This window comes from Syzygium oleosum, unplaced genomic scaffold (assembly GCF_021117445.2).
Source record: "Syzygium oleosum isolate NSW1041296 unplaced genomic scaffold, Sole_v2.1 Sole_v2.17, whole genome shotgun sequence".
NCBI lineage: Eukaryota > Viridiplantae > Streptophyta > Magnoliopsida > Myrtales > Myrtaceae > Syzygium > Syzygium oleosum.
The window spans coordinates 7,614,647-7,638,832 of record NW_026607501.1 but is presented as its reverse complement, the minus strand read 5'-3'; the positions used below and the strand labels follow the sequence as shown (position 1 = coordinate 7,638,832).

The following is a 24,186-nucleotide window of genomic DNA, read 5'->3' as shown; positions in this document are numbered from 1 at the left end:
CCACGGCTGACATAACGTTGCTACGGTTACAGTGTAAAAGGCTTGACAGTTACTTCCTTAGACAAGAAGAGCTCTAATACCAAGGTAAGTAAACATGCGGAAGAAAAGAATTATGTAATTTCTACATATTGTTTTGTATATTTTAACAAAAGAGTACATGGGCCTATTTATAAGTTTTACAAAATTACCATGTTAAATAATATGATATTACAATATCAATTGCAATTAATCAAGGATATGCATAATCAAGGAAAATAATGCACAATTCTCAGAGACATGGAGAATCAAGGAAGATATGAGAATCTCTTATATCTTTCAATGATCTCCAACAATCTAAATGCTATCATAAAAATTTCGAGTGTTTGATTATAAGAAATTTTTAACAATAAAATTAGATAATTAACAGGCCTTTATCAATTAAGCAACCTTTGACCACATATTTAAATATGACGTTTTGTTTCCTTTGGTTCTTTACTGACTTATAAAGAATATTAGATATAAATAGGTCTACTTAACGAGGAAAAACCAAGTTTTTATATTCGATTTAAAACAATTAGGTGCAAATTTCAACGTACCGCCAAAAGTTTGTAATGAGAATTTTTCAGTACTTAAAATTTTACCTAGATTAGTGGGGTGTTGGGCGTGAGGATGCATCATCATCATCATTAGGAGCATCTTAGGATGTAATCTATTTGATTAAGGCGAGAATTTTGGCCTAAGATAGCAACGAAAATGCCGAGCCCTCCTTCTTATCATTTATACAATTCATTCTTGGCTAGAAGGCTGTCTACTAAGTAGATCTGATCATGGGCTTGACGCCGACGGGCCCAAACACGCCGTCTCGAACCAAATGGGCCCTAAAGGCAATGTTGGGTCGGGTTGGACGATGCCATTCGGCGAGAAAACCCTGCCCGTTCCGATGAATAATACACCGAAAACTTAAGATCGGCAAACCTGAGCAACAAGTTACGCCGGACCTTAGTGCCGATCCGGCCCTGAGCCCGCCCGCCCGCCCGCCCGCCCGATGAAACGATGATCGCCCATCCTACCGAGTCACCATTTCTCTCACGGGCCATGTGGCCCATCTAGAAAGTCAACCCTAACAGTTGACTTCGCGCTCGCGATCGTGACCGTCGGATATAAATAAACACCGCAGAAGATCACCCCTTTCCTCCATCAACGGTGGAGATGGAGGATATTAAAATACGCGCCGACCCAGGCTCGCAAAACCCGACGAAAGCCCTCGTCCCTCCACGTGTCCTCCTCCGGAGGCAGCCTCTTCGCCGCCATTCATCCTTCCCAAACCCTAGAAAGTCGATCTTCTTCAGCCTCTCAATCCCAAGCTCCGGAGCTCCAAATTCAGCAATTTTTTCCTCGCGATGATGCTGAGGATCGGTGTCAAGAAGCTCGCCGGACTGGCCCCGCGGGGCCCCCCGTCCGGGCCGGCCCGGGCGGCGGTGCCGCCGCCGCGGCTGTACCACGAGCGGGTGGTGGACCACTACAACAACCCCAGGAACGTCGGGTCGTTCGACAAGAGCGACCCGACGGTCGGGACGGGGCTGGTGGGCGCGCCGGCGTGCGGCGACGTGATGAAGCTGCAGATCAAGGTCGATGAGGAGACCGGGAAGATCGTGGACGCTCGCTTCAAGACCTTCGGCTGCGGGTCCGCCATCGCGTCGTCCTCTGTCGGTGCGTATTCGCGGAAAAAAAAAACTTGGAAGCCCTTTCGAGGGGCGAGGTCTGTTTTCGCTTTGTGTTGGGTGATTTGCATTGGTGGATTGGTTCTGCGGAGATTAGATAGATAAAGGTGAAATCTTGGGTTTGTCTTGAATGTGTTTTAGTTGAATTTCGAGCTTAGCGAGGTAATTGGGAGTACGTTACGGCGTGTGTGGTTTCCAGGAAAGTTGAAGATCCTGCGTATGAGGTTTTCTGTTGGCGGACTGAAAGATGTATGAATTTGTGTATTGTGTCTGGTGTCCCGATGAATGACTGACCAATTACTTTCCTAGTTTTTCATATGCGGGGTCAATTTTCTTGCTGTCATCTTGTTGATTGTGACTTTGTGAGCATGTTAGGTAGGGAATAGTATGTTTTTGTTGTAACGCGATCTGCTGATGATGTGAGTTCTACTTTTACTCAGCGATCATTTTTGAATCCACCGGATGTGTCGTTGTTCTAGTTGGGGATAAAAAGTTGACGCACTGGTTATGTTCTGTTGTTCCAGTGTAGCGTAGGCCGATGCGAAATGGTGTATGGCAACGTCGTAATGCAACGAGTGCCAGAAATGTTGATCTAAGTTGCTTGTTTCCTGATTTTCTCCCTTTCTTTTCAATTATCGTCTATTCTCGTTTGTTGGATGTTTATATGAGATGTTTTCTTGGAGAGGGTCAGACTACTTTGTTCTTTTCATCGGTCATCATTCTTTCTTGTTTTGAATCTTTGTCCGCTGCTGATGCAAGACAGGGTTGTCTCTGAAATCTTTTGGATTGGTCAGGTAAAGAAATTATGCGAGTTGGCTTGTTCTCTTATGTAGAAGTTGTAATCAAACACTGCAGAAGTTTACGTTGCTTGAGTTAGATCTTCACTTGGACCTGCTGGTGGTTGGGCAGAGAGATGCACTTCGTCTCTGCTTTGTGTTGTTCATTCATAAAAAATATTATGAACGAGAATCCTAGATTATAGGCTACCTTGTGGCTGAAAATTTGAATCTCAATGTAAGGTATTGCAGTTCTGAACTTGCCAGACGTGTCTGTAGACTGTAGGGTACCCTGTGGCTGATGCGGAGTGTCAGCTGGACCTCCTTTTGGTTTCCTTCTGTTTTCTTAATCCATTCCTGGGATGATGATGAGGTCACCCTCTCTAAAGCCATTATGAAATTTTTCTGCATATTTTGTTGAAGGACGATTTCTAAAGTTGTTTTATTAAGGGGCTTTAGTGGAAGCTCTAGGTATGTTTTCCTGTGCGATGTTTGCAATGAAGCGGGAATCAATTTCACTATATTCGTTTATCAAATTGTAGATTCTGCATATAGCTGCAAGATGAGCCTTTGCTTTTTCCCAACTATGCTATGATAATTGTAATTGTCCAATACGCTCATAGAATTTTGAATTTCCTCTGAGTTGGGCATTGTGTTGTCAGTTTAGGAAATCCCTCCTCTTTATACTAATTTCTTATTCTAATTACTTGTTCCAGCGACCGAATGGGTGAAAGGGAAGCAGATGGAGGAAGTCGTATCCATTAAGAACACGTAAGCTCTCTTTAATTGGTGAATACTTTTGTAATTTTTCTTTCCAGTGATTTTGTAAGCCTGCTACTATTTGTGGTTTTATGTTTTTTTATTGGGCATGGAATCAACTGACGGTTCTTGCACTTACATTCAGATTCATTAGTAATAATTTAATTGTTCTTCTCATTTGTATTTTAGTGCAGAAAATTAAAGATGGGTGATAGTTTGATACTGCTTGTCAAGAGCAGTCTTCTTTCACATTGTACTGCTGAGTGAGGCCCACATGTACAGGATCGAGAATTCTGCATTTCTTGAATATCTAGGAAGACATGTTAACATGTTTGGCGTGGACATTTTTGGCACTTGGCTTAAGTAGAAATGTTGCTTTGGATTTACAAGGAATATTTGATTGACATGCTAACGGCGTTGATAAATATGTGCTGACGAGTGAATTCCTCATTTTTCTTATGTTGTGGTTCTTGATGTACTCCTTGTACGTTTTTCCTGAATGTGGTTTGTAATTGATGCCTCTCACAGGGAAATTGCAAAGCACCTCTCTCTTCCACCTGTTAAGTTGCACTGCAGCATGCTTGCTGAGGATGCAATAAAGGCAGCCGTAAAAGATTATGAAGCTAAACGTGCTAAGTTGAATGGAAGCATCGATAATGCTAAGGATGCACCTCTTGAGAAGGCGGCTGATGCCTGAAGCTGTCCATGAAATGATGATGATGGTACCTCTGAGAAGGTGGCTGATGCCTGAAGCTGTCCATGATGATAGCAATATATACAAAACCGTATCTCGTGGCTTGAAGTTGTAATAACGGACTTGGAAAATGTAAAGAATACTTTTTCATAGTATTTTCTGAGAACAGGAGCCTTTGTTGTTGATATATGTCAGGTATGGCACGTTCTTGGCTCGTTGGTCGTGGATGCAGTTGTTTAGAGTTCTTCAGCTTCTTGGCTGATTGTTCACGGATCTGTTGATTTGAAGGCTAGGTTTCGAAGTGCTAGGCTCTGATTAGTGATCTCCCATCTCATGTTCCTCCTAATGCCAAGATGGCTCGAGGTTACGCCGCTGTGTGTTCCAATGCTTGTCTGGAATTCTAAGGTCTCATTGTATGAGTGATGTTCAGATGCATGTTTGTTGACAGGCCTGTGGTATTCAGTGGTGTGTTGAACGGGGGATTGCATTCCTTTCCTATTGTGGACTATTTCTAATGGGGATGTGATCCTCTGGTGCTTCAGGACTCTTTCAGTTTGTGTTTATCTCTGAACTTACGCTGGAGTCCGAGTACGATTTGGTGTTACAACGTGCGATGCAGTGTTTTTTAGCCCAAGATTAGGAGTCAGCTCAAATTGTGGTAGTCGTTGTTCATGTGTGAGTAACCTTCCCGATATCAACGGGATGTGCGGCCTTCATGGATCGTAGCAGCTCTCACACGGGCCTGTCTATGTACTCGGTTCACGAGAAAACTCGGCGATTTAGGGTGGAAACTCCATATCGTGCGAAGATGTGACCTTTAAAAACGTCGTAATTAACATTTTGAACTCGAGTACAATCATCCTATGCTTCGCGTAGGGTCACAAGTATAATTCCTTCGGGCGTGAGGACTTCGACTATCTCGACTCAAGAAAAAGTTCGCTCTTCCCACTTTCACTTAAACTCTCCTAATCATTCGGACGGTTTGTTGTATGATGGTATTCTTTCCTCATAAATTTGGAAAATCGGTGAACGGATTGAAATGTCGCATAAAAAACGTGCATTTCTTGCCATAATCACACGGGTGTAACGTTTCTAAAAGTACTAATCACGTGGAAGGTAAATACATACTCACACGTCAGTGGACAGTATAAGGCATTCGTATATTGAATGAGAAAATCTCGATATTTATACTCGAAATTAATACTTAATAGCGCCCCTTTACCTAGGCCATCGCCCATGACAGAATTCCACCATCAACTTTTACTCATCCCGAGAGGGAACCCAAATAAGCCCTCCAACGGCTGCAAATTTGTAAAATGACAAGTGTGTTAATGACATACGTGGGCAGGAGCAGAAGCTTACACTTCTTTTCCTACTCTACGGAGCTCTTCTCGTCATCTGGTCAGACTCGCAGAAATCACATGCCCTCCGCTTCGTCCCCCCAGTCTTTTAACTCTTCCCCACACTTAAATGCCTACCCCGTATTCTCTGCCTCGATACTCTCTCTCTCTCTCTATCACTAAGCCCAAGGGAAGCATAGGCCTTCCACCCACGCACCAGGCGAGGGCTTAGGCAAGCACCCACTTTCCCTTTTCCTTTCCTTCAGAGCTCTTGTCTCGCAGCATTTTCATCCATCGTCTCCCTCCCTCCCTCCCTCGTTTCGACGCCCCCTTCTCTTGCCAAAGATTCGACCTTTTTTGTGCACCGTAACGAGGGTGATCGTTGGAATTTGTGGAGAGTCCCTACTCCGACTCCGTCCGATGTCTGTGTCACCAACCCTTCTGTTTTTCCGGGTATTTTGTGTTCTTGCCTTCTTTCCCTTTTCATTTCCTTCTTCTTTTTTTCTTGTTTTTTTTTTTGGATGTTTTTTTTAACTTTTGCGTTCTGGGTCGTCTTGTACCCAGTCAAGGACTGGTTTTTTCTGGTAATTTTGTGGCTTATGTGTTAGACGGGCCTTTTTCTTAAATGGGTTTCGTTCTAATAATGACTTCGTTCTTTTCCTCAGCTGTAGGAGTGTGTTTGGTAAGTTTTTCTCTTGATGGAAGACCTGAAAGCAGCATCTGTGGATCAACGCCCTTGTGTCGAAACCCTAGGAGAACCCGCTACAGAGCGTCGTCTGTTCAGTTCGGGTGAAGATGGCTGTGGGTCTGGCTTGCATATTGATTCTCTGAAGGAAAATGGTAATGATTTCGAGTCTCAAGTTAATGGTAATGGTACAGCTGTTGATGCTGTGGCAACAGATGCTGAAGTTGGGAATGCGAATGTAAGTTACGGTGTTAAAGGAAGTGAAACTGTAGATGAAAAATGTAGCGACTTGGCATTTCATTCTGAGGTTCCAGTCGAAGGGGTCGGTAGAAATACTGATATTGTTGATGGCGTTGATGCTGCGGTGAGCGGTGTCGGACTGGCGGGTCAGGATGTCGAAAGAGAGAGCACTATTACTGTTAGTGCAGGGGTAAGTGCGGGCATCGTCGAAGATGTGATGGCTGGCAATCTAGAAAATTGCAATGCTGGTGGCAACACGGAGGACATTTTGGCAAATGTTGAGGTCGGCGATAGAAATGTGAGCTCAAGCGGTGATAGGGGCGAGGAGCTTGGTAATGATGCGGTGGTCCTAGACGGAGGATTGGAAGCCGATGAAGCACCTGCTTTGATTGGAGATAATTCATCTGAGAAGATGAAACTAACTGGCAACGGTATATCGCTTTTTGTGGAGTTTCCTGGACCGGCAAGTGGAGCAATTCAGGATCATGTTCTTGAAGGTGGCCATCAGTTGGGCATCAAAGAAGAGCAGGAAAGAACTCCGCGTCAGGTGATGGATAGGATGGCAGATAATAATGACGGCATCAGCTTTGCTGTAGGCGATGTTGTATGGGTGAAAACTAAAAGTCAAACGTGGTGGCCAGGAAAGATTCTAGATCCTTTAGATTCGCCGAAATATGGTATGGAAACATTGGGAGTTGACAAGAGCGAGTGTCTACGTGTTCGGTACCTGGGAAGTGGTCATGTTTCTTGGTGCCTCCTGTCTCACTTGAAGTCTTTTCATATGAACTTTGAGCAGATGCTGAGACAAAATAAGTCCAGAAGCTTCATCAGTGCTGTCGAAAAGGCTGTGGATGAATTTGGCACCCGTGTGAGGCTGAAGCTCTTGTGCGCATCCTCTCTACCAGAAGATGAAGATGGGGGTGTAAAGACTGAAGAAGGGGCAAAGGCCTCTGTTTTGGAGGAACTCGGTGAAGTTTCGAGCGGTTTATTTGAAGCTGAGAAATTTCTTCATCATCTAAAATGCATTGCCCTTGCTACTTCTGTGCCTAGCATGCTTGAACTTACAGTCGTGAAAAATTACTTATCTGCCTTCTACTGTTCAATTGGGCATCACCATATGCCTATGCAAGTTCTCCGTCCAACGACAGAGACCGAGGACAATGCTGAGGACTTAAAGGGTAGTGAAGATGGGTTAAAAACAAAAAAGAAGCGTAAGACCTGGTGTTCTGCTCAGGAACATGGAAGTGATGCAGTTGAAGATGTTAGTGCCGGTAAACTGGATCCTCTATCAGAAGAAGAGGCGGGAGGAAACAGTGACTACGGGTCCAAGGAAGATAATGAGAAGGGGCTTGAGTCAAGAGCACGAAAGAAGAGCAAGTACCTGTCGTATCCCTATGTAAACTGGGGAAATAAAGAAGGTATTCCAGAAATAGGAGATCATGGCTCCTTGAATGGTTCTCATGAAGGGGCCGGGGTGGATGCATGTGGTATTGAGTTCGCTGGTTCTCCTTCATTTGTCAAGTCTACCGGTAAGATATTCCCAAGCAAATGGTTTAAAAAGTTGGCTTCTAATAGTCATGTCTCCACTCCAGAGTCATTAAGCATTTCATCAGCTGAGTTCTTGGCCGAGCTTTGTTCTGCGGCATTGGGATGTACACATCCTAATGAAAGTAATGACTTTGACTCGATTGGGTGGCTTGCCTACAGATTTAGAAGTTCAACTTATCATGATCAGGCCATATATGAAAAGTGTGTCAAAGACGTTGCTGATCCCAAAGAGGGATTTGCTGCCAGCACTTACTCTGCTGGTAACTCTGAGCTGAAGGGGAGAAGGAAGAGAGGAAAGGCTGGAAAAGGGAATTCAGATACTGGAGCTAGCCACAAACAGCAAATGGGTGGAAGAATCAAAACAAAGTCTCTCTCCGGCTTATCAGATGTGAATATTACCTTTGCTACCAGTAGCAGCTCACCCTTGAAGGATTCTCTGGAGATGATCCCTCTCATGACAAATGGAAGTCTTAAAGGAGAAAAGACAGGAAAGAAAAGAACGATGATGCCTTTGGATATGGGGACCAAACAATTGCATGGCTTATTGGATTTGAATAATGACGGTGCCATACCGAGACCTCAAGGTGAACAGACCCTGGTTACGGGCATTACTCCTGGAACTGAGCCAAAGAAGAGGAGGAGGAGGAGGAGGAACCAAGATGAAGTAGCTTCCGCACACTCCGCGTCTCTCACCAAAACGACTGCAGGCTTGCTGACGGTTCCTGATGATATTGCAAACCAATCTGTGCATGCTGCTGCTACAGATACTCACCTGGATGTTGGATCTGCATCTGTCGATGGCAAGAATGCGCGGAAGAAGAGAAAGAGAAAGGAGAAAGGTGCGGAATTATATTCTAGTATACCTGATTTAAATGGAACTCAGGTTATTCCAGGCTCATCAGGAAAAGATTTTCAGAAAACTAACTCACTCTCGCCGGCAGTTAAAATGAAGCAGAAGAGGAGAAGAACAAAAGAAGGATCCGAGAATCAGTGTCAGATTAACAGGCTGGCTACTGGAAGGCTGATAGATAGAATCAGCCCTGGGACAAATCTAGAAGCCCAAGGAACTGCTCTTATTTTGACCTTTGCTGCAGGAAGTCCTGTTCCTACGAGGGAAATTTTAATCAGCACATTCTCCCGGTTTGGGCCTCTCAAGGAATTTGAAACCCAGCTGTTGAAAGATTCTAATACAGCTCAGGTGGTCTTCTCTAGGAACACAGATGCCGATGACGCATGTAGGAGCTTGGAGAAGAGCAACCCGTTTGGTTCAGCTCTTATGAAGTATCAAGTTCATCACTTTGACCCTCCAAGCGTCCCGTCTGGATCGAGCACTATGCCCAGTGAGGCGCCGCCTCTGAATTTCATAAAGCAGAATTTGGAGATGATGACGTCGATGCTGGAGAACTCGGGAGACAATCTCTCCCCGGAGACCAAAGCAAAGCTGGAGGTAGATATCAAAAGCCTTCTGAGCAAGGTCAGCAATATGGTCGGTTCTTCATCTTCTTCTTCTAAGTAGTAGCTAGAGGCATCCGAATGATCTTCGTCTAGGTTTACAAATTGCTAGGTGTTGAGGCCAATTTATTAGTCTCAAAGTAGCTAGGATCCTTGTTTTCTGAATCAACTGTGACATGATAGTCTTATGGCAGGAATGAGAAACCTTTTGTAGTTTATGGCTTCTACAGTCTGGCTATCTATGACTATCTTACCTAACTATTTCGTCACAGTGGATTGTCCCTTGTTTCTGATCTCAAGAAACTGAACCAAATAGCACGTGGTTCGCAAATCATCGCCCTGGCCAATACTTCATGCATAAAGAAACGACACCGAACTGCATGATTTGCGTACTTTGGTTTAGTTTTTCAATCAGAACCAAGTAAAGACGATCCCTGAATGCGAGGATTACACATTTTTCTCTTGGTCTAGTAAGTTTGAGGATGAAAAGTTCATGGCTTTTGAGGTATAGTATCTGCATCTGTTTCTGGTTGTCGGTAATTTTTTTTTTGGTAAGGCTGGTTGTGGGTAATTTGTAGGCTAATATCAGAAAATTCTCTGGTACTTACCTTTTCTATGTTTATACTTTATACTGTGATTGATGAGTGGTTAGGATGGAAGTTTGTTAGTACAAGGATGTTTTTATATAGCTTCTTTAGAGCATTCGTCTAGTAATCAAACTAGGAAAATTTTTGCATCGTGTGACCTTTGGAATTAATATTTTAAGAATGGGATTTGTTTTTATAACGTTAAGGTTCCATTTGTCTCGTGAAAAATGAATAATTTGAAAAACATTTTTCTAAAAACGATTACTAGGCTACTCCCGATACGTGTCTCGCAATCATGTGCTTTTGAATCACTCATGCGAGTTTATACCATTTATAAATGACGAGGAAACCAACTCTAACACAGCCAACCAGCACCAGAGCCCAGGGTACGCAGAGGCCGAGACCGACACTCCAGTGCCAATGCCCACGTCCCCGGCAACTAGGCACAGAACCTGGCTCCCACGCTAGGGACCCAACAGCCTGACTCGAGTCCCTTGAGGACATGCTCAGGTCCCTCGAGGCCAAGCTCGAGACCCAAGTGCTCGGACCCGAGGCTCCGGTGCTTGGCTTGACATCCTAGTGCCCGTGTCTGGGTCCCTAGCGACTGGGCTTGGTTTTCTTGAGGATGGGCCCCAGCACTCGAGCCTTGACTCTTTGAGGCTGGGCTTGAGACCTCGACACCCATGATTGGGTCCCCGACGACTTTGTCGGGGACCTGGGTGCCTGAGCCCGAGTTCTCGACACTCGAGCTTGGATACTTGACACCTAAACCCAGAATCTAGGGTTGTATGCAAGATCTTTTTCTCAAATATATGCTTTATAAATTGTCAAGTAATGACTTCTATGTTATTTGCAAAATATAGCCAAAAATAAGAAATTGAAAAAGTTTTTCCAGTAAATTTCATTTTTCGTGAAACAAATGTAGTCTTAAGATCTTTTTTATTTTTATTTGAATTGGACAATATATTAAGGTGTCATGGGCTTTTTTTTTTTTTTTTCAATTCATTGAGTGGAGTTCCTTTCTTATAAAGATATTCTTGAGATGCTGCTCGACAGCACCAAATCTCTCCTATGTTCGCTTTCTAACATCTAAATTTTTTTGTCCAAAGTTCATTTTCATGTATTTTATAAGAAATGTTGGAACTTATTTTCCTTAAAAAATAGCATTTTATTCATTAAACATTTCATTTTTGCTAAATTTGAGATTAGATTTCTCAGAATCTATTCTCAGCCAAGAAAGAAAAAAAGAAAAACAAGAAAAGAAAACGTAGATACATTGCATGTCATTTACGCATGTAGGCATTCTTAGGTCATTTAGAATCTATGTCTAATCTTTATCATCAATCCGCCCACACCGTCGAGAACCCAACATCGTTCCTTCGATCGGCCAACAGTGTCATGAAGCCAGACCGCGCTGGCCAAGTTCCTGTCAAGACTCCCATGCCGGCGGCAGTAACAGCTCCGGCTCTTCCATCTTTTGCCGCGTCTTGATGTCGCGTCGTTGCCATTGCTCTCGCTGCCCGACACGCCGGTTTGACTATGCTCCGAGGAGTGGTGGTCATCAAAGCAGCTGTTGCCATCGTCTGCACCAAACTAGCTGCTATCATCTGATAATGAATGGTCCCTGAGCTACTGTACCAAACCCCTAGGTCCTAGTTCGTTGCTGTGGTTGTCTTCGCGCTGCCGAATCGCCGCCTAACCGAGGCGTGCGTCGCCCCAACCTTTGCCAAAGCTGTCCATTGTTGTATCCGAAGCCAGTCCAGTCCATCTCACTGCACCTTTTGGGTTTGTGGTCGCCGCTCCGGCTCGTCACCGTACCTATTCTACTTGCCGCTTTCGAAGTCGCCGGTCAAAGTGTCCTTGAAACCAGACCCATACCGCAGCGCCAACACTCACTATTCAGTACGCAGTTGTGCGTCGCCGCTCGCTAATTCGGTTCGCTATTGTGAATTAGGCTCGCTATCCTCGCTTCCCTTGCTGCCCCGCCGAATCAAACCGATCTGTCATCGGACTAGTTGCACCATGCATCTCATCGTTGCGACATTGCCGTCCGACGTCGCAAAGCTGCAGGATGGTTAAAGGTATCATTGGTTATTAAATCGTTTTGGGTCATGAAACTGCTGATATAGACTATAGTTAGATTCTGATACTTTGAGTACTCGAATTTGTTTGATCTTTGGACTAGCGTGTTGATTGAGACTAAGTTTATGGCATAGTAATTCATTATGCCACGCACTTTAAATCACGTTTAGTTCTCGTTAAAAATCATTCATGTTATGCTATGTTATGGAAACTTTCCATTTTTTAGATTTGCATTACAGGTGCATATGACATAATTTAACTTTTGTTAATTTTACATGGCATTACCGTATTTAATTTCATGTCAAGCTAGCGTAACGTATTTGCGTCGAGGGTCATAAAGATAAAAATAAAATTGGATTTACATGGCATTACCCTTGCTACAAGGTTATATGATACAATATTTTTACGTGTTGTTTGCATGTTACGAGGGGAACCATTTCGATTGAAAGCCGTAATGCCGATTTTTGCATTACATTCGCACCGTGCTACAAGGTTGTATGATACAATATTTTCATGTGTTGTTTGCATATTACGAGGGGAACCATTTCGATTGAAAGCCATAGTGCTGATTTTTCGCGTCACATTCGCGTCCGATAATTTTTTTTTTTTTTTTGGTAACCGAGGATCCGTCACCATTCCCCGGGAACGAGCCCGCACAGGTAATCGGGGCGCCTATACCTCGGGGGAGACTAGCCCAGCAACCCACCGCCAGGACCCCCGCTTAAATTACGAAACCGAGCGGGGATTCGAACCCAGAACCTCTGAGGAGGGAAAGAAAGCGCCCACCAAGTTAGAGAAATTAGAATTTCCCATGCATAAGTATTTTAGTGCACATTTAGGTCCTCTAGGTTCCATATTTATTTACATGCCTCATTCGCCTGTCAAATATGAGAAATCAAATCTTGTATATCAATAGCTTTTGATTGCATCCTCATATAAAAATCACATGAAAATATCCTTTAAGTTTGCATTTGCAATTAAGGGAAGATTGCATATTTGCATCATCTTAGAGTAAAAATAATTCTTTTTATGCATTGATTTATGGGTTAATATCACGAAAAATCCCAAACTGGTATACTTGTGACAAATTTACCTCAAACTAATTTTTTGATTACCGAAACCCAAACTGGTACACCTGTGACAAATTTACCAAAAACTAATGTTTTAACCTAAAAAAACCCCAAACTGGTACACTTGTGACAAATATACCCTCCGTTAAATTGGATTAATATCACAAAAAATAACAAATTGGTAAACCTGTGATAAACAGGGGGGTAAAACCCTAAACTGGTACACCCATCAACTGTCACGTGTTATCTAATTCAACAATTTGAAGGTAAAATTTAACGGAAACTAACAAAAGGTAAATTTGTCACAGGCGTACCAGTTTAAGGTTTTCAGTGGTCAAAAAATTAGTTTAGGATAAATTTGTTACAAGTGTACTAGTTTGAGATTTTTTGTGGTATTAACTCTTGATTTATTTTAGGAAACTTGTACAAGTTTTTTTTTTTTTCTGTTGACTCTCCATTTACCGCTCACAAGGTCTTTCTTGGAGCCTTCATGTCTAATTGTTGCCAAGATATAATCTTTATAATCTTTGCTCGTAGGGTCCTTTATGAAGCCTTCACGTTTGATAACTTTGATTTGTCATCGAATATGCATGGACATGTAGATGCATGTTAAGAAAATAAAAATCAACCAAAATTTGCATAAAGAGAAGAAGTACCAAATCATGGGCGTTAATTTAATTTAGCGTAATTAAGTCCTCTCGAAACTAAATTATCCTGTTTGCATAGGTCTAAAGTGCAATGCCTACTAGATATTAGTGGCGACTCTAAGACAATAATGAATTAATGAGAAAAATGGTTAGCGTAACCATCACCTCGTGAGATAATCATTCGTGCCTGCCCAGCAATCCGTTAGGGTCCACTTTCAGAGGGTCGTGACATCTCTTAATCTGCCGTCGCATCATACCTAACTTATCCTCCCGACCAAACACCACAGACCCAATTCCGACCCGGCCCGACCTGCGCAAGCCTTTTCCTTGCGTGCTAAACATAAAAACCCTATCTTTCTTGGAGCCAAAGGGTTGAAAGAGCGATCGTTGTCCTACCGATTTGAGCAGTTCGAATTTGGTTTTCTTGCTCGCCAGGAAGAGAACAAGTTCGATTTCCTTTTCGTGGACGGACTTCCTAAGAGGGCATAAAGGAGGATGCCGTAGAATTTTAGATAATTTGCTTTGCCTTGCCAAATCAAAGCAACAAAGGTATAGCACACGCACGCAATCGACGAATGAATCCGAAGTGGAGCCGGTATATTCATTGTCCTCCATTATTGCAAATCGAAAGAGAATATTAGCAAAATGATCGAATATATCGTATCAAAAAAGGAAATAATTTCATACGAGCATATTCTAAGAATTCATTCATGCCTGCCGACTGCACTTGTTCGATGCACCCCAAAATATATAAATATAAAAAGGGATAATGACACAAATAATCTCCCAACTTTGGTCAACGTGCAATGTAATCCTTGAACTTTTAATTTGTTCAATGTGGCACTTGAACTTTATCTCAATGTGCAATGTGATCCATAAACTTTTAATTTTTTCAATGCGGTCTCTGAACTTTTGGTACGTGTTCAATTTAGTCCTTGAACTACACAAAAATGTTCAATATTGTGTTGTCCTTCTATTAATTCAAGTTCAGGGAAATTGAACACAGCCACATTAAACAATTTAAAAGTTTCCGGATCACGTTGCACATTGGGGTATAGTTCATGGATCATATCGAACAAATTAAAAGTTTAGGGGCCGCGTTGCACAACGGGCTAATGTTCAGGGACCATTTGTGCCGTTTTCTTTATAAAAAAAGGGTAAATAAATAAAATGATTTGGGCATATGATTTTGGGCCTCGCAAACCCTTTTTGGCATTTAAAAAAAAAATTTCGGTACTTAATTTATTTTAAAGGGTATTGGAATTTGGGGCCTCGTGGCCTGTAATTACTGATTTTACCAATAAATAAATAAGTAAATGACGAAAATGCCAAAAGAGGATAATTACCAAACGAAACTGTGGGTGGAGAGACCGGGGGTGCCGGTCTTTTTGACGTTTGTATGGTCAAGGGCGGTTTCGAGGGCAGTCTCGTCTTTTCACGTCGCCCAAAATATCTCCTAGTCCTACTCTACTCTTTTACCTGTGGTCGGTCCCGCCTCTGTGTTTGCGCTTTTTTCTATTTTATTTCTTCTGGATAATCTCATTTTTATTTTTATTATTTTTTGGGTGCCAGGTGGATAATTTTATCAAGGCGTACTTTAATTGATAGATTTTTTTTTAAATTTTAGTGCACAAAATTATCTATTTAACCCGAAACGGGATTTATTTAGCAAAAAAAAAACCGAAACGGGATTTTTCGCAATTTGTAACTCATCGTCGCTCCGGCATCGCCAGTAGAAATTTCTATTTATGGCAGAACAAAGTTCGAGGGTTCTAAATCAATTTCGCGGACCGGCGGTCAGCGTTGGGTTCTCATGCTACTTATAATATGTTGATTTTGTTGATTTCAGTGCTCTAATTATTCATAATGCGATGACGGAATATTCGGACCTCAGGAGGTTCGATTAGTTCCGTGCGCGAGAGCGGGAACCGTCACGTTCTCGTGCATAAATATTTTACCTTTTCACTGACAGATACTATACCAATTATTAAACAGATCTCGTTAGCTGATACCTTTAGGGTTTTTGGTTAATTATACCCAATAAAGAAATATCTTCATTCTCAACACTTTGATTGTGCATCACACGGAGAAGATAATAATATCTTTAAATTGATGAATCTATATATTATGATGTTTAACAAGTGTTCGTGAACATTCGTTAATAGAATACCGATTAATTGATTTTAGGGAAAATATCACACAAAAAAAACCCAACTATTCCCACTGTAACACAAATACCCTATTTCTTTTTGTGCCGCAAAAAACTGTAAACTTGTTCAATGTGATGCAAATACTCTCAAATTTTTTTTTTGTGACACGAAAAAATCTCAACTTATACATGTTTGATATATATCCATTCTATTTCAGTTCCACCCGGGTACTCTATGACACAATTTTTTTTTTTGGTATCGTGTCACGACGGGAAAATTTAGGATTTTTAGCGATACAAACAAAAAGTTCATAATACTCGTGTTGCGATGGGTCTAATTCTAGAGTTTTTTCTTTGTTTGTGGTATTGACCCTTTAATATGTAATTCGAGAGGCTGTTATTTGAGCACGAAATCCCTAGCATTCAAAACAGATCATTCTTTTCCTTGACCGAAAGAAGAAGAAACACATTATATTTTTTCATAATGATTTTTTTTTTCTCCTTTTTTAGATTTTTTTTTTTTTAATCTATCCCTCTCCGTGCACGAAAACTACCGGCTGGATAAGAAAAAACTGCATGCGGCTTCAACAACGGCACCGCCAAAGGAGCGTTATATAGTGCAATTACGTGTGCGCGTGGGTTCGCCAGAGAGGCAAAGCGAGGCGGTTCCGTTGGTTTCCCATTCTTTAAAAATCCTCCTCCTCCTCCTCCACAAACTCCAAATCCGCTCTCCTTCATCTCCTTCATCTCCTTCATCTTCAAGCAAAGAACCCCCCTCCCGCTTCTGCTCTCTCATTGAATCTCCCCATGACCCCACCACGCTCAGAGGTCGCGCACTGACGCTGGGTCCTCCTCCTCTGTTTTCTCTGTATATCCTCCCGTGCTTGTTTCTGGAAATCCAGCCAGATTGCTCCTCCTCCTCCTTCTTGCTTGCTTCCCTTCCTGTTGCATTGTGGTTGGAGTCTTTCTCTTGAAGCCAGCGAGATCTCCCTCCTCCTCCTCCCACGTCTCCTGAAGGCGCGCCTCCGTAAGCTTCCTTGAAGAATGCATGCTCTGTCTTGCTGAGAATTGTTGGACCGTCAACTTTCTCGTTCCGTGTCCGCCGCTCTCTTTGTTTTCTGTTTCCTCCATCTTTCGTTTGCTTGACTTGGAGGATCTCTCGTTTGGTGGCGCTTCGGGTCGGTGATCCGCGAGGGGGCTCTGTTTTTTGGCAATTGCCGCCTTTCCATCTTCGTTCCTTCTGCGACTCGGTTTTTTGCTTTCTTCAATCCGTAACCAAGTTTGCGAAAGTTTTTTTTCTTTTTTCTTGTTTTTGTCTTAGCAGTCGTGAAAGTTTTGTGAATGTTGTTTCTTTTCTAACGCAGTTTCTTGGGACGTTCCAGCTTCGGTCAAAGATGACGGACTATACGCATCAATGTCGGTCGCCAACTGCACGCGCCGTCGCTCCCGATGCGGTGGCACGCGAATTCAACCATCCGGCGATCGACCTCAACCGACCGGATCTGAGCGACCCGATGGACGATCGGGATCCGGATTCGTCCGTCTCCGATTGCGAGAGCGCTGTCTCCTCCGACCAATCTGGCACTGCTCCATCGCCGTTCACTGGCGGCGGGTTAATGGAGCTCGGCGAGGGAGACAAGGCCCACCGCCTTATCAAGGAGAGACTCATCTCGCGGCTAGGCATGCTAGGGGCTCGAGTTACCGTGGCGGCGATCCACCAGAATTGCTACTCCAGCGCCGCGGCGAAAGCGCGGGCCCAGGCGTTTCGAGTTTACTCGGAGGCGGTGCAGAAGAAAGGCGGCGGCGAAACCGCCAATGTGAGGTACGCATGGTATGCGACTTCGAAGGAAGAGGTGTCCAAGATCTTGTCCTATGGCTTTGGCTACAGTGGGAAGCTTGGGAACGATGGCTTGTATGGATGTGGAGTTTATTTTGCTCCTGATAATCATCCGCTCGAAAGGTACCAGATTTCCTTTCTTTTTCCCTTTTAATTGCGTAAACAATCGAGCGTAAATAATCGAGAGACACTGTTTGGAAAGTGATACGACCATGAAGATATGCTGATTTAGCGCGCTTTAGTATTTTCCTTTTAGGCTATGGTCGCTTCTATCTAATTGGACATGGCATATTTCGCGAGCATATTGTTTTTGGACTCGTGTTAGTATTTTCATTTAGTAGTTCTTTTTGTAATGCTTTGGCAGCGTTAAGTCGGCCCCTAAAGACGAAGACGGCCTGAGGTATCTGTTGCTTTGCCGGGTCATACTGGGGAAATCGGAGCTTGTTAGTCCTGGCTCGGAACAGTCTCATCCGAGTTCGGAGCAGTACGATTCGGGTGCCGACGACTTATCATCTCCGACGAGATACATTGTTTGGAGCACCCACATGAATACTCACGTGTTGCCGGAGTATATAATCAGCTTAAGAGCCCCTTGTTGCTTGAGAGGTAATCAAGTTTTCTTCCTTGTTCCCGCTTTTGCATTGACTCATGTTGGTGTGTTTGACTTTGTCTGCGTCAAGTGGTCTGATAATATGTGAAAATTTTATATGCAGTAGGGTTGTCGAGAACTCCGGAAAAGTCGCGAAAACCAACTTCCCCTTGGATGCCGTTTCCGTCTTTGATCTCTGAACTCTCGAAAATCTTACGTCCGACCGACGTCAGTTTGATCTCCAAGTATTACAAGGACCACAAAGTAAGGGCCACATCAACATTGTTATCGCTTGGTTCTTGTCTTTCAAGCTTTGCTTTCTGCTTACCTCTAATGTTGAAATTATCTTAACACATGACCATCGTTTTCCAGGGGGGAAAGATTTCAAGGCATGAGCTGATACAAAAAGTCAGGCAAATAGCAGGGGATGGGTTGCTCACTAGAATCATCAAAAGTTTCAGAACCAAGGTGTGAATCTTGATCCCTCTGACAAACCGTAATTTGAAATCACGTGTATGCCTTTGATGTCAAGTCATGGATAGAGAGAGCTTGGGTTGCATCAGAATATGACGATTGTTTCTGTCACGTTGAGTTGAAAAGTAAAAACTGGTATTGATGCGCAGATTATAAGTGCAGGAAAATCATTCTTTACCGGTTTTTCCTATGGGTGGGTGGATTCATTGTTCTTCGGTTGCATCAGATGTATATATTTCTGCTTTGTGCTATATGCTATCGATCTTTGCCTGCAAGTTTCTCTCTGATCAAGTAGATTTCCTGCAAGTTCTTGTTTATCAAGTACATCTGTATAGCATAGGATACTTCACCGTATAAAGTCACAACAGAAGTGAGAATAATTTGTTCGGTTCTACAGCAATTTGGGGCGTGAAGCGGCTGATCGTGGGACCATGGATGGACTTGACTGGGGTGTGGGGCGTGTAAAGTAAAGATCGGTTTTTTTGCTTCGATGTGTTCAAGCACATAGCGGCGCGCAAGAAAATGGTTTGCAAGATGTGGAGGAGGAGGCCCATCAGGAATCAGACACTGACATGGCTACTAATAGTAGGATAGGAAAAAGACTCTTTCGGAACTTGTATGATTTTGCTGATCTTTTGGGATGTTTGTGCTTGGTTATGGTGATCGGCTGTAGTTTTTCTCTTGGTTCCCTGTATCACACTGACTGTTTGTATTCAATGGAGAACGGAGAAATTCTAGTGAAAACAAAACGCTTCCTTGTTTGACATGTTATGGGAACGTTTTGCATGATCTGCACAGCTATGCAGAAATAATTACATTTCCATTGAATGACCCGTCACAACACAACCAGATCCTCAAACTTTTGTGACAAGTCTCGATAGACATAGTTGGCGAAACCTTTTATCTCTAGCCACCTTTCTTTACTTAAATCATGCATCTTTATTCGGTGTGGACCATGGCTGGTCCATTCAAATTTCCTTTATGGGCAAGTAGCTTAGTTATGGAGGTAGATGAGTCATGTGAGTGTGTCTATAGCTGGTAGTTTGACATTAACAAAGTGGTGGCTGGTTCTTGGTAAGATTGTCTTTTTTCTTCGTTCGTTTTTAGTGTGGGAAAGGTGCTGGCTTTGCCTTTATAGATGCAAAACTGCAACTAGAAGTTTTCCTCCGAAGAAAGGAAGTTTAAGCTGCTTCATGGAGGTTCGGGGTTCATGGCAGAAGGTGTTCTGTCTTCTAGCGTTTTTTACTCTCTTTTTTATTTTTTCGTATCTTGTTTTTTGGTGGGCATGGGTCAAACTTTTCGCCTCGTTCCAATCAATTGAATTTAAAAAAGAAAAGAGGTCAGAGGTATGGAAGAAGCCCAAGCCCAAGTTGCCGTTTTATGGATAGTGGAAAGGTGTTTCTATTTGACTTGGACTTGGTCGCGTTCTTCGTGAATTTGTCCGTCCAACCTTGGGGCTCAAGCATTAATAATGTAATTGAGTAACAGTCTTCCATGTCAAAGGTTTGAAACGGAAATATATCATTCAGGGGTGTGTTTGGTTCTTTTCTTGCTCACCAATTTATTTCCCGGAATAGGGACTCTGGCCTTATCTTTAATGGGTTTCGTTCTTTTAGGAATCTTGTTTTATTTTATCGTCTGTAGGAGTGAGTAGGGGTGAGCATGGTTGCAGGTGAGAATCAGATCGGTGGGAATCAATCCAGTTTCAGGTTTTGGGGTATGAATGGTAGATTTCAGATTCCAAAAATTGAGGAACCTGTTCCGATAGGTCCAACCTGAAACCTAGATACTTAGAACAAGTCTTTGTGTTTTTCTTATTCTATGTTTTTGCACAATCTTGCGATGAGTGTGTAATCTAAAATCACTAGTATAAGCCTAAATTTCCAACAATATCCATGTGTCATGGGCTGGCTGTTCTTTGGTCGCGGAATAGCCCATGCTACACCTGGCGGGTCGTTCACACCAAGCCAGCCCTCGTTTTATAGTTATTCTAAAGAACAATACGGCGAATAGCTTCCTTGTATTGGATCGTACCACGCTCAGCTTAGCTTAGGCGTTTAATTCATCGAGCGAGACACACATAATACTTTAGGCACTACAATTAGTTTCGGCCTGTCATGGCTTTATCGGGAAAGCGGCATCAGCTTTCAATCAGTTTGTACATGAGAGGCCAATCCCGTCTTCAGAGCTCCTAAGGATATAGTCGTTTCATCCTATAACTCCTAGCACTAACTGTTCTGATATCACTCCCACGACCTAATTATATTCATCCCTTCTGCATCTTCACTATTCACTCGACAACCCCAAGCACTACTCACAAGGGTAGAGGAGTATGAGAGAATCATGTCATGACACATGACTGAGACTTTCACTTTCTTAATATTTTATATTCTTCGTGTATCTAATATAAATTGTGATAAGTGGATTGTAGCAAATGGTGATTATTAAAAGTGATGATTCATTGCAATCGTTCAATTTAGAGCAGGTGGAACCGAGGTAGATCTTGAAACCGACCTCGGGATCTGTGACAGGGTAGGTTCCAAGTTCCTAGGTATGCATGGTAGGTTCTTAGTTCTAAAAATTAGAGAACTTGTTATGACGAGTGGAACCGCTCACCTCTAGGAGTGAGTAAATCCATGGGAAAAGGGGACAAATAAAATAAAAAGGATGTTTGGAACGTTTTTCTTTTGATGGAAGACCTAAAGGGATCAGTGGCTCAACGCCCACGAGTTGAAATTCTAGGAGAATATACTACAGAGCATCATCTGTTTAGTTCCAGGGAAGATGGTGGTGGGTCAGGGTTGAATATTGGTTCTGTGGGAGAAAATGTTAATTCGAGTCTAAGGTGTAATGGTGCATCTTTTTGATGCCCTGTGACGACAGATTTGAAGATGGGAATGAGAATGTAACCTGTGGTGTTGAAGGAAAGAACTGGAGTGGAACTGTAGATGAGAAATGTAGCGGCTTGGCATGTAACTTGGAGGTTCCAGTCAAAGGGGCCGGTAGAAATATTGAGACAGTTGACGGCGTTGATTTTTCTGTGAGCGTTGGAGGACCGGCAGCTCAGGATGTTAAAGATGTAGGGGTAAGTTGGTGCAGGGGTAAGTTCGGGCATTCATTGAAGATGCGATGGTTGGCGATCTAGAAATTGCAATGCTGGTGAAAGAAATGCGAGCTCATGTGGTGAAAGGGGCTAGGAGTTTGGTGATGGTGCAGTGGTCCTAGATGGAGGAATTGAAGTTAATGAAGCACCGGATTTGATTGTAGAGGATTCATATGAGAAGATGAACTATCTGGCAATGGTATAACTCTTTTTGTGGAATTTCCTGGACCGGCAAGGGGAGCAATTCAGGATCATGTTCTTGAAGGTGGCCATCAGTTGGGCATCGAAGAAGAGCAGGAAAGAACCGTGTCGGGTGCTGGATAGGATGGTAGATAGTTAAGGACAGCGTCAGCTTTGCTGTAGGCGATGTAGTATGGGTGAAAACCAAAAGTCAAACAAGGTGGCCAGGAAAGATTCTAGATCCTTTAGATTCGCCGAATTATGGTATGGAAACATTGGAAGTTGATGGGAGGGCTGTCTACTTGTTGGGTACTTGGGAAGTGGTCATGTTTCTTGGTGCCTCCTGTCTCACTTGAAATCTTTTCACGGGAACTTTGAGCAGATGCTGAGACAAAATATGTCCAGAAGCTTCATCTGTGCTGTCCAAAGGGCTGAGGATGAATTTGGTACCCCTGTGAGGCCGAAGCTCTTGTGCGCATGTTTTCTACATGAAGATGAAGATTGGGTGTAAAGCCTGCAAAAGAGGCAAAGGCCTCTGTTCTGGAGGAACTTGGTGAAGTTTCGAGCGGTTTATTTGAAGCTGAGAAATTTCTCCATCCTCTAAAATGCATTGCCAATGCTACTTCTGTGCCTAGCATGCTCGAACTTACAGTCGCGATGAATTACTTAACTGCCTTCTATTGTTCGATTGGGCATCACCATATGCCTATGCAACTTCTCCGTCAAACGACAGACACTGAGGACTTGGAAGGGCAAAATTTTGACAACAGACACTGGAGGACTTAAAGGGCAAATTTTTCTCAGGCGAAGATGGGCTCATAAATGAAAAAGAAGCGTAAAGCTTAGGCTTCTGCTCAGGAACATGACAGTGATGCAGTCGAAGATGTTAGTGCTGGTAAACTGCATCGTCTGTCACACCCCAAATCCACAAGAACGGGGGATGACATGGCCGTCCTGCGGCCTCAAACAACCTGTTATTTATCATATATAACTCTAGCCATGTATATCTAATAAACCAACCAGTTAGTTACAAGATCATAGCTTTTATCACCATAAAAAACAATATGTACAACTTAGAGTTCAGCCAACCCAACAACTATCCACAATCATATACAAACAAGCTAAGCTCACATCCAAATCCTACTCCCAAAAATCCCCGTTGACAGCGGTCTCGTATTATGAATCGCTAGTTGAGGAACTTGAAAAGATTGTGAAGGAGAGGGGTGAGCAACCACAGCCCAGTGAGTAATACATAGCTTTTAAGGAGATCGAACAACCATTGTTCATGTATACAAAGTAATACTAAAAACTCATACTTCTATCCCATAATATAATATAATATATATATATATATATATATATATATATATATATACATCAAATCAAATATAAGTTGTTTCATTTCAAAAAAAATTTGAACAAGTAAAAAATACTCATCATCACAAGTTAGATATCAATGGTCAAGTCCATTGATCAATATCTATCAAAAACTATATCAATGATCCATTTCATTAACTAATTTATTAACTCAATATATTACCATGATCATGACACAACACCTAGTGACAAGGCGAACGAGATTCCCCTTGGTAAGGTTTCCACCTATAAAGCCGGTGGTTTGGCCCACAAGGATCCAAAAACCCTTAACTGGGTTCACAACCATATTGAGCATCAAACAATTTGTTGGGTTCCATAAGTGCTAAAAACGCAGGCGGAATCTATAAATCGAAACCCTAGACAGGATCCATGCGTATATTGAAATCTAAACAGAAGTTCGACACATACCTTTTGCAGATCGAAGGTAAATTAACAATCGATTGTGTACGGATTAGCGCCCCAAGTGTTGCGACTCTACCGGTATCCACACACACGAACGGAAGTCTCCAACGATCCAAGTGCTAGCTAAAGATCTTGGACTTCTTTTTCGATCGCCTTTGATCTTTGAGACTCTCTCAAAGATCTCTATACCAAGAGATAAGAAGAGATAAGGCCACTTACCTAGGAATACCCATAGCCAAACAACACGCAGCCCAACAAGCCAATGATATCGTAATCTTAATAATTAAACAAGAATTAAAATCAAAACCAATTAGATAAGTTGAATAAGAGAATAAATTAAAATCTACTTCTTATTTTAAGTAGATCCCGGCGCACAGAAAATATTAACTCGGTTCGCTATTGTGTGCGACCTTGTAGGTTCACTAAACATTAGCAGTGTGCTCAAAACCCTTTTTGGCCCACAAGTCATAAGCGGTCTCTAGCAAGACATTATGA

At 42.7% G+C, this 24,186-nt stretch overlaps 3 protein-coding genes and 1 pseudogene across 5 annotated transcripts; all 4 read left to right on the top strand.

The window, feature by feature from the left end:
* The first annotated feature begins 1,255 nt into the window (after window positions 1-1,255).
* LOC115678787 (iron-sulfur cluster assembly protein 1-like) lies at window positions 1,256-4,156 on the top strand. The gene is made up of 3 exons (XM_030602222.2): window positions 1,256-1,689; window positions 3,193-3,247; window positions 3,764-4,156. Exons 1-3 carry the CDS (start codon window positions 1,380-1,382, stop codon window positions 3,930-3,932), a joined length of 534 nt encoding a protein of 177 aa, XP_030458082.1. The 5' UTR covers window positions 1,256-1,379; the 3' UTR covers window positions 3,933-4,156.
* A 1,275-nt stretch (window positions 4,157-5,431) lies between these two features.
* LOC115678786 (serine/threonine-protein kinase ATM) lies at window positions 5,432-9,463 on the top strand. Its single transcript, XM_030602221.2, has 2 exons — window positions 5,432-5,722; window positions 5,935-9,463. The coding sequence occupies exon 2, from the start codon at window positions 5,968-5,970 to the stop codon at window positions 9,256-9,258; it is 3,291 nt and encodes a 1,096-aa protein (XP_030458081.1). The 5' UTR covers window positions 5,432-5,722; window positions 5,935-5,967; the 3' UTR covers window positions 9,259-9,463.
* A 7,179-nt stretch (window positions 9,464-16,642) lies between these two features.
* Window positions 16,643-19,395, top strand: LOC115678718 (probable inactive poly [ADP-ribose] polymerase SRO5). Of its 3 annotated transcripts, none has more exons than XM_030602131.2 (6): window positions 16,643-16,756; window positions 17,094-17,689; window positions 17,931-18,172; window positions 18,280-18,419; window positions 18,528-18,623; window positions 19,027-19,395. In XM_030602131.2, the coding sequence occupies exons 2-6, from the start codon at window positions 17,124-17,126 to the stop codon at window positions 19,039-19,041; spliced, it is 1,059 nt and encodes a 352-aa protein (XP_030457991.2). In that variant the 5' UTR covers window positions 16,643-16,756; window positions 17,094-17,123; the 3' UTR covers window positions 19,042-19,395. The 3 variants fall into 3 exon arrangements, with proteins under 3 accessions (XP_030457991.2, XP_056174919.1, XP_056174918.1); XM_056318944.1 differs by having other exon boundaries at window positions 16,654-16,756; window positions 17,112-17,689; window positions 18,283-18,419; XM_056318943.1 differs by having other exon boundaries at window positions 16,654-16,756; window positions 17,112-17,689.
* Window positions 19,396-21,577: 2,182 nt separating this feature from the next.
* On the top strand, window positions 21,578-22,680 carry LOC115666838 (PWWP domain-containing protein 3-like; annotated as a pseudogene).
* Window positions 22,681-24,186: the final 1,506 nt, after the last annotated feature.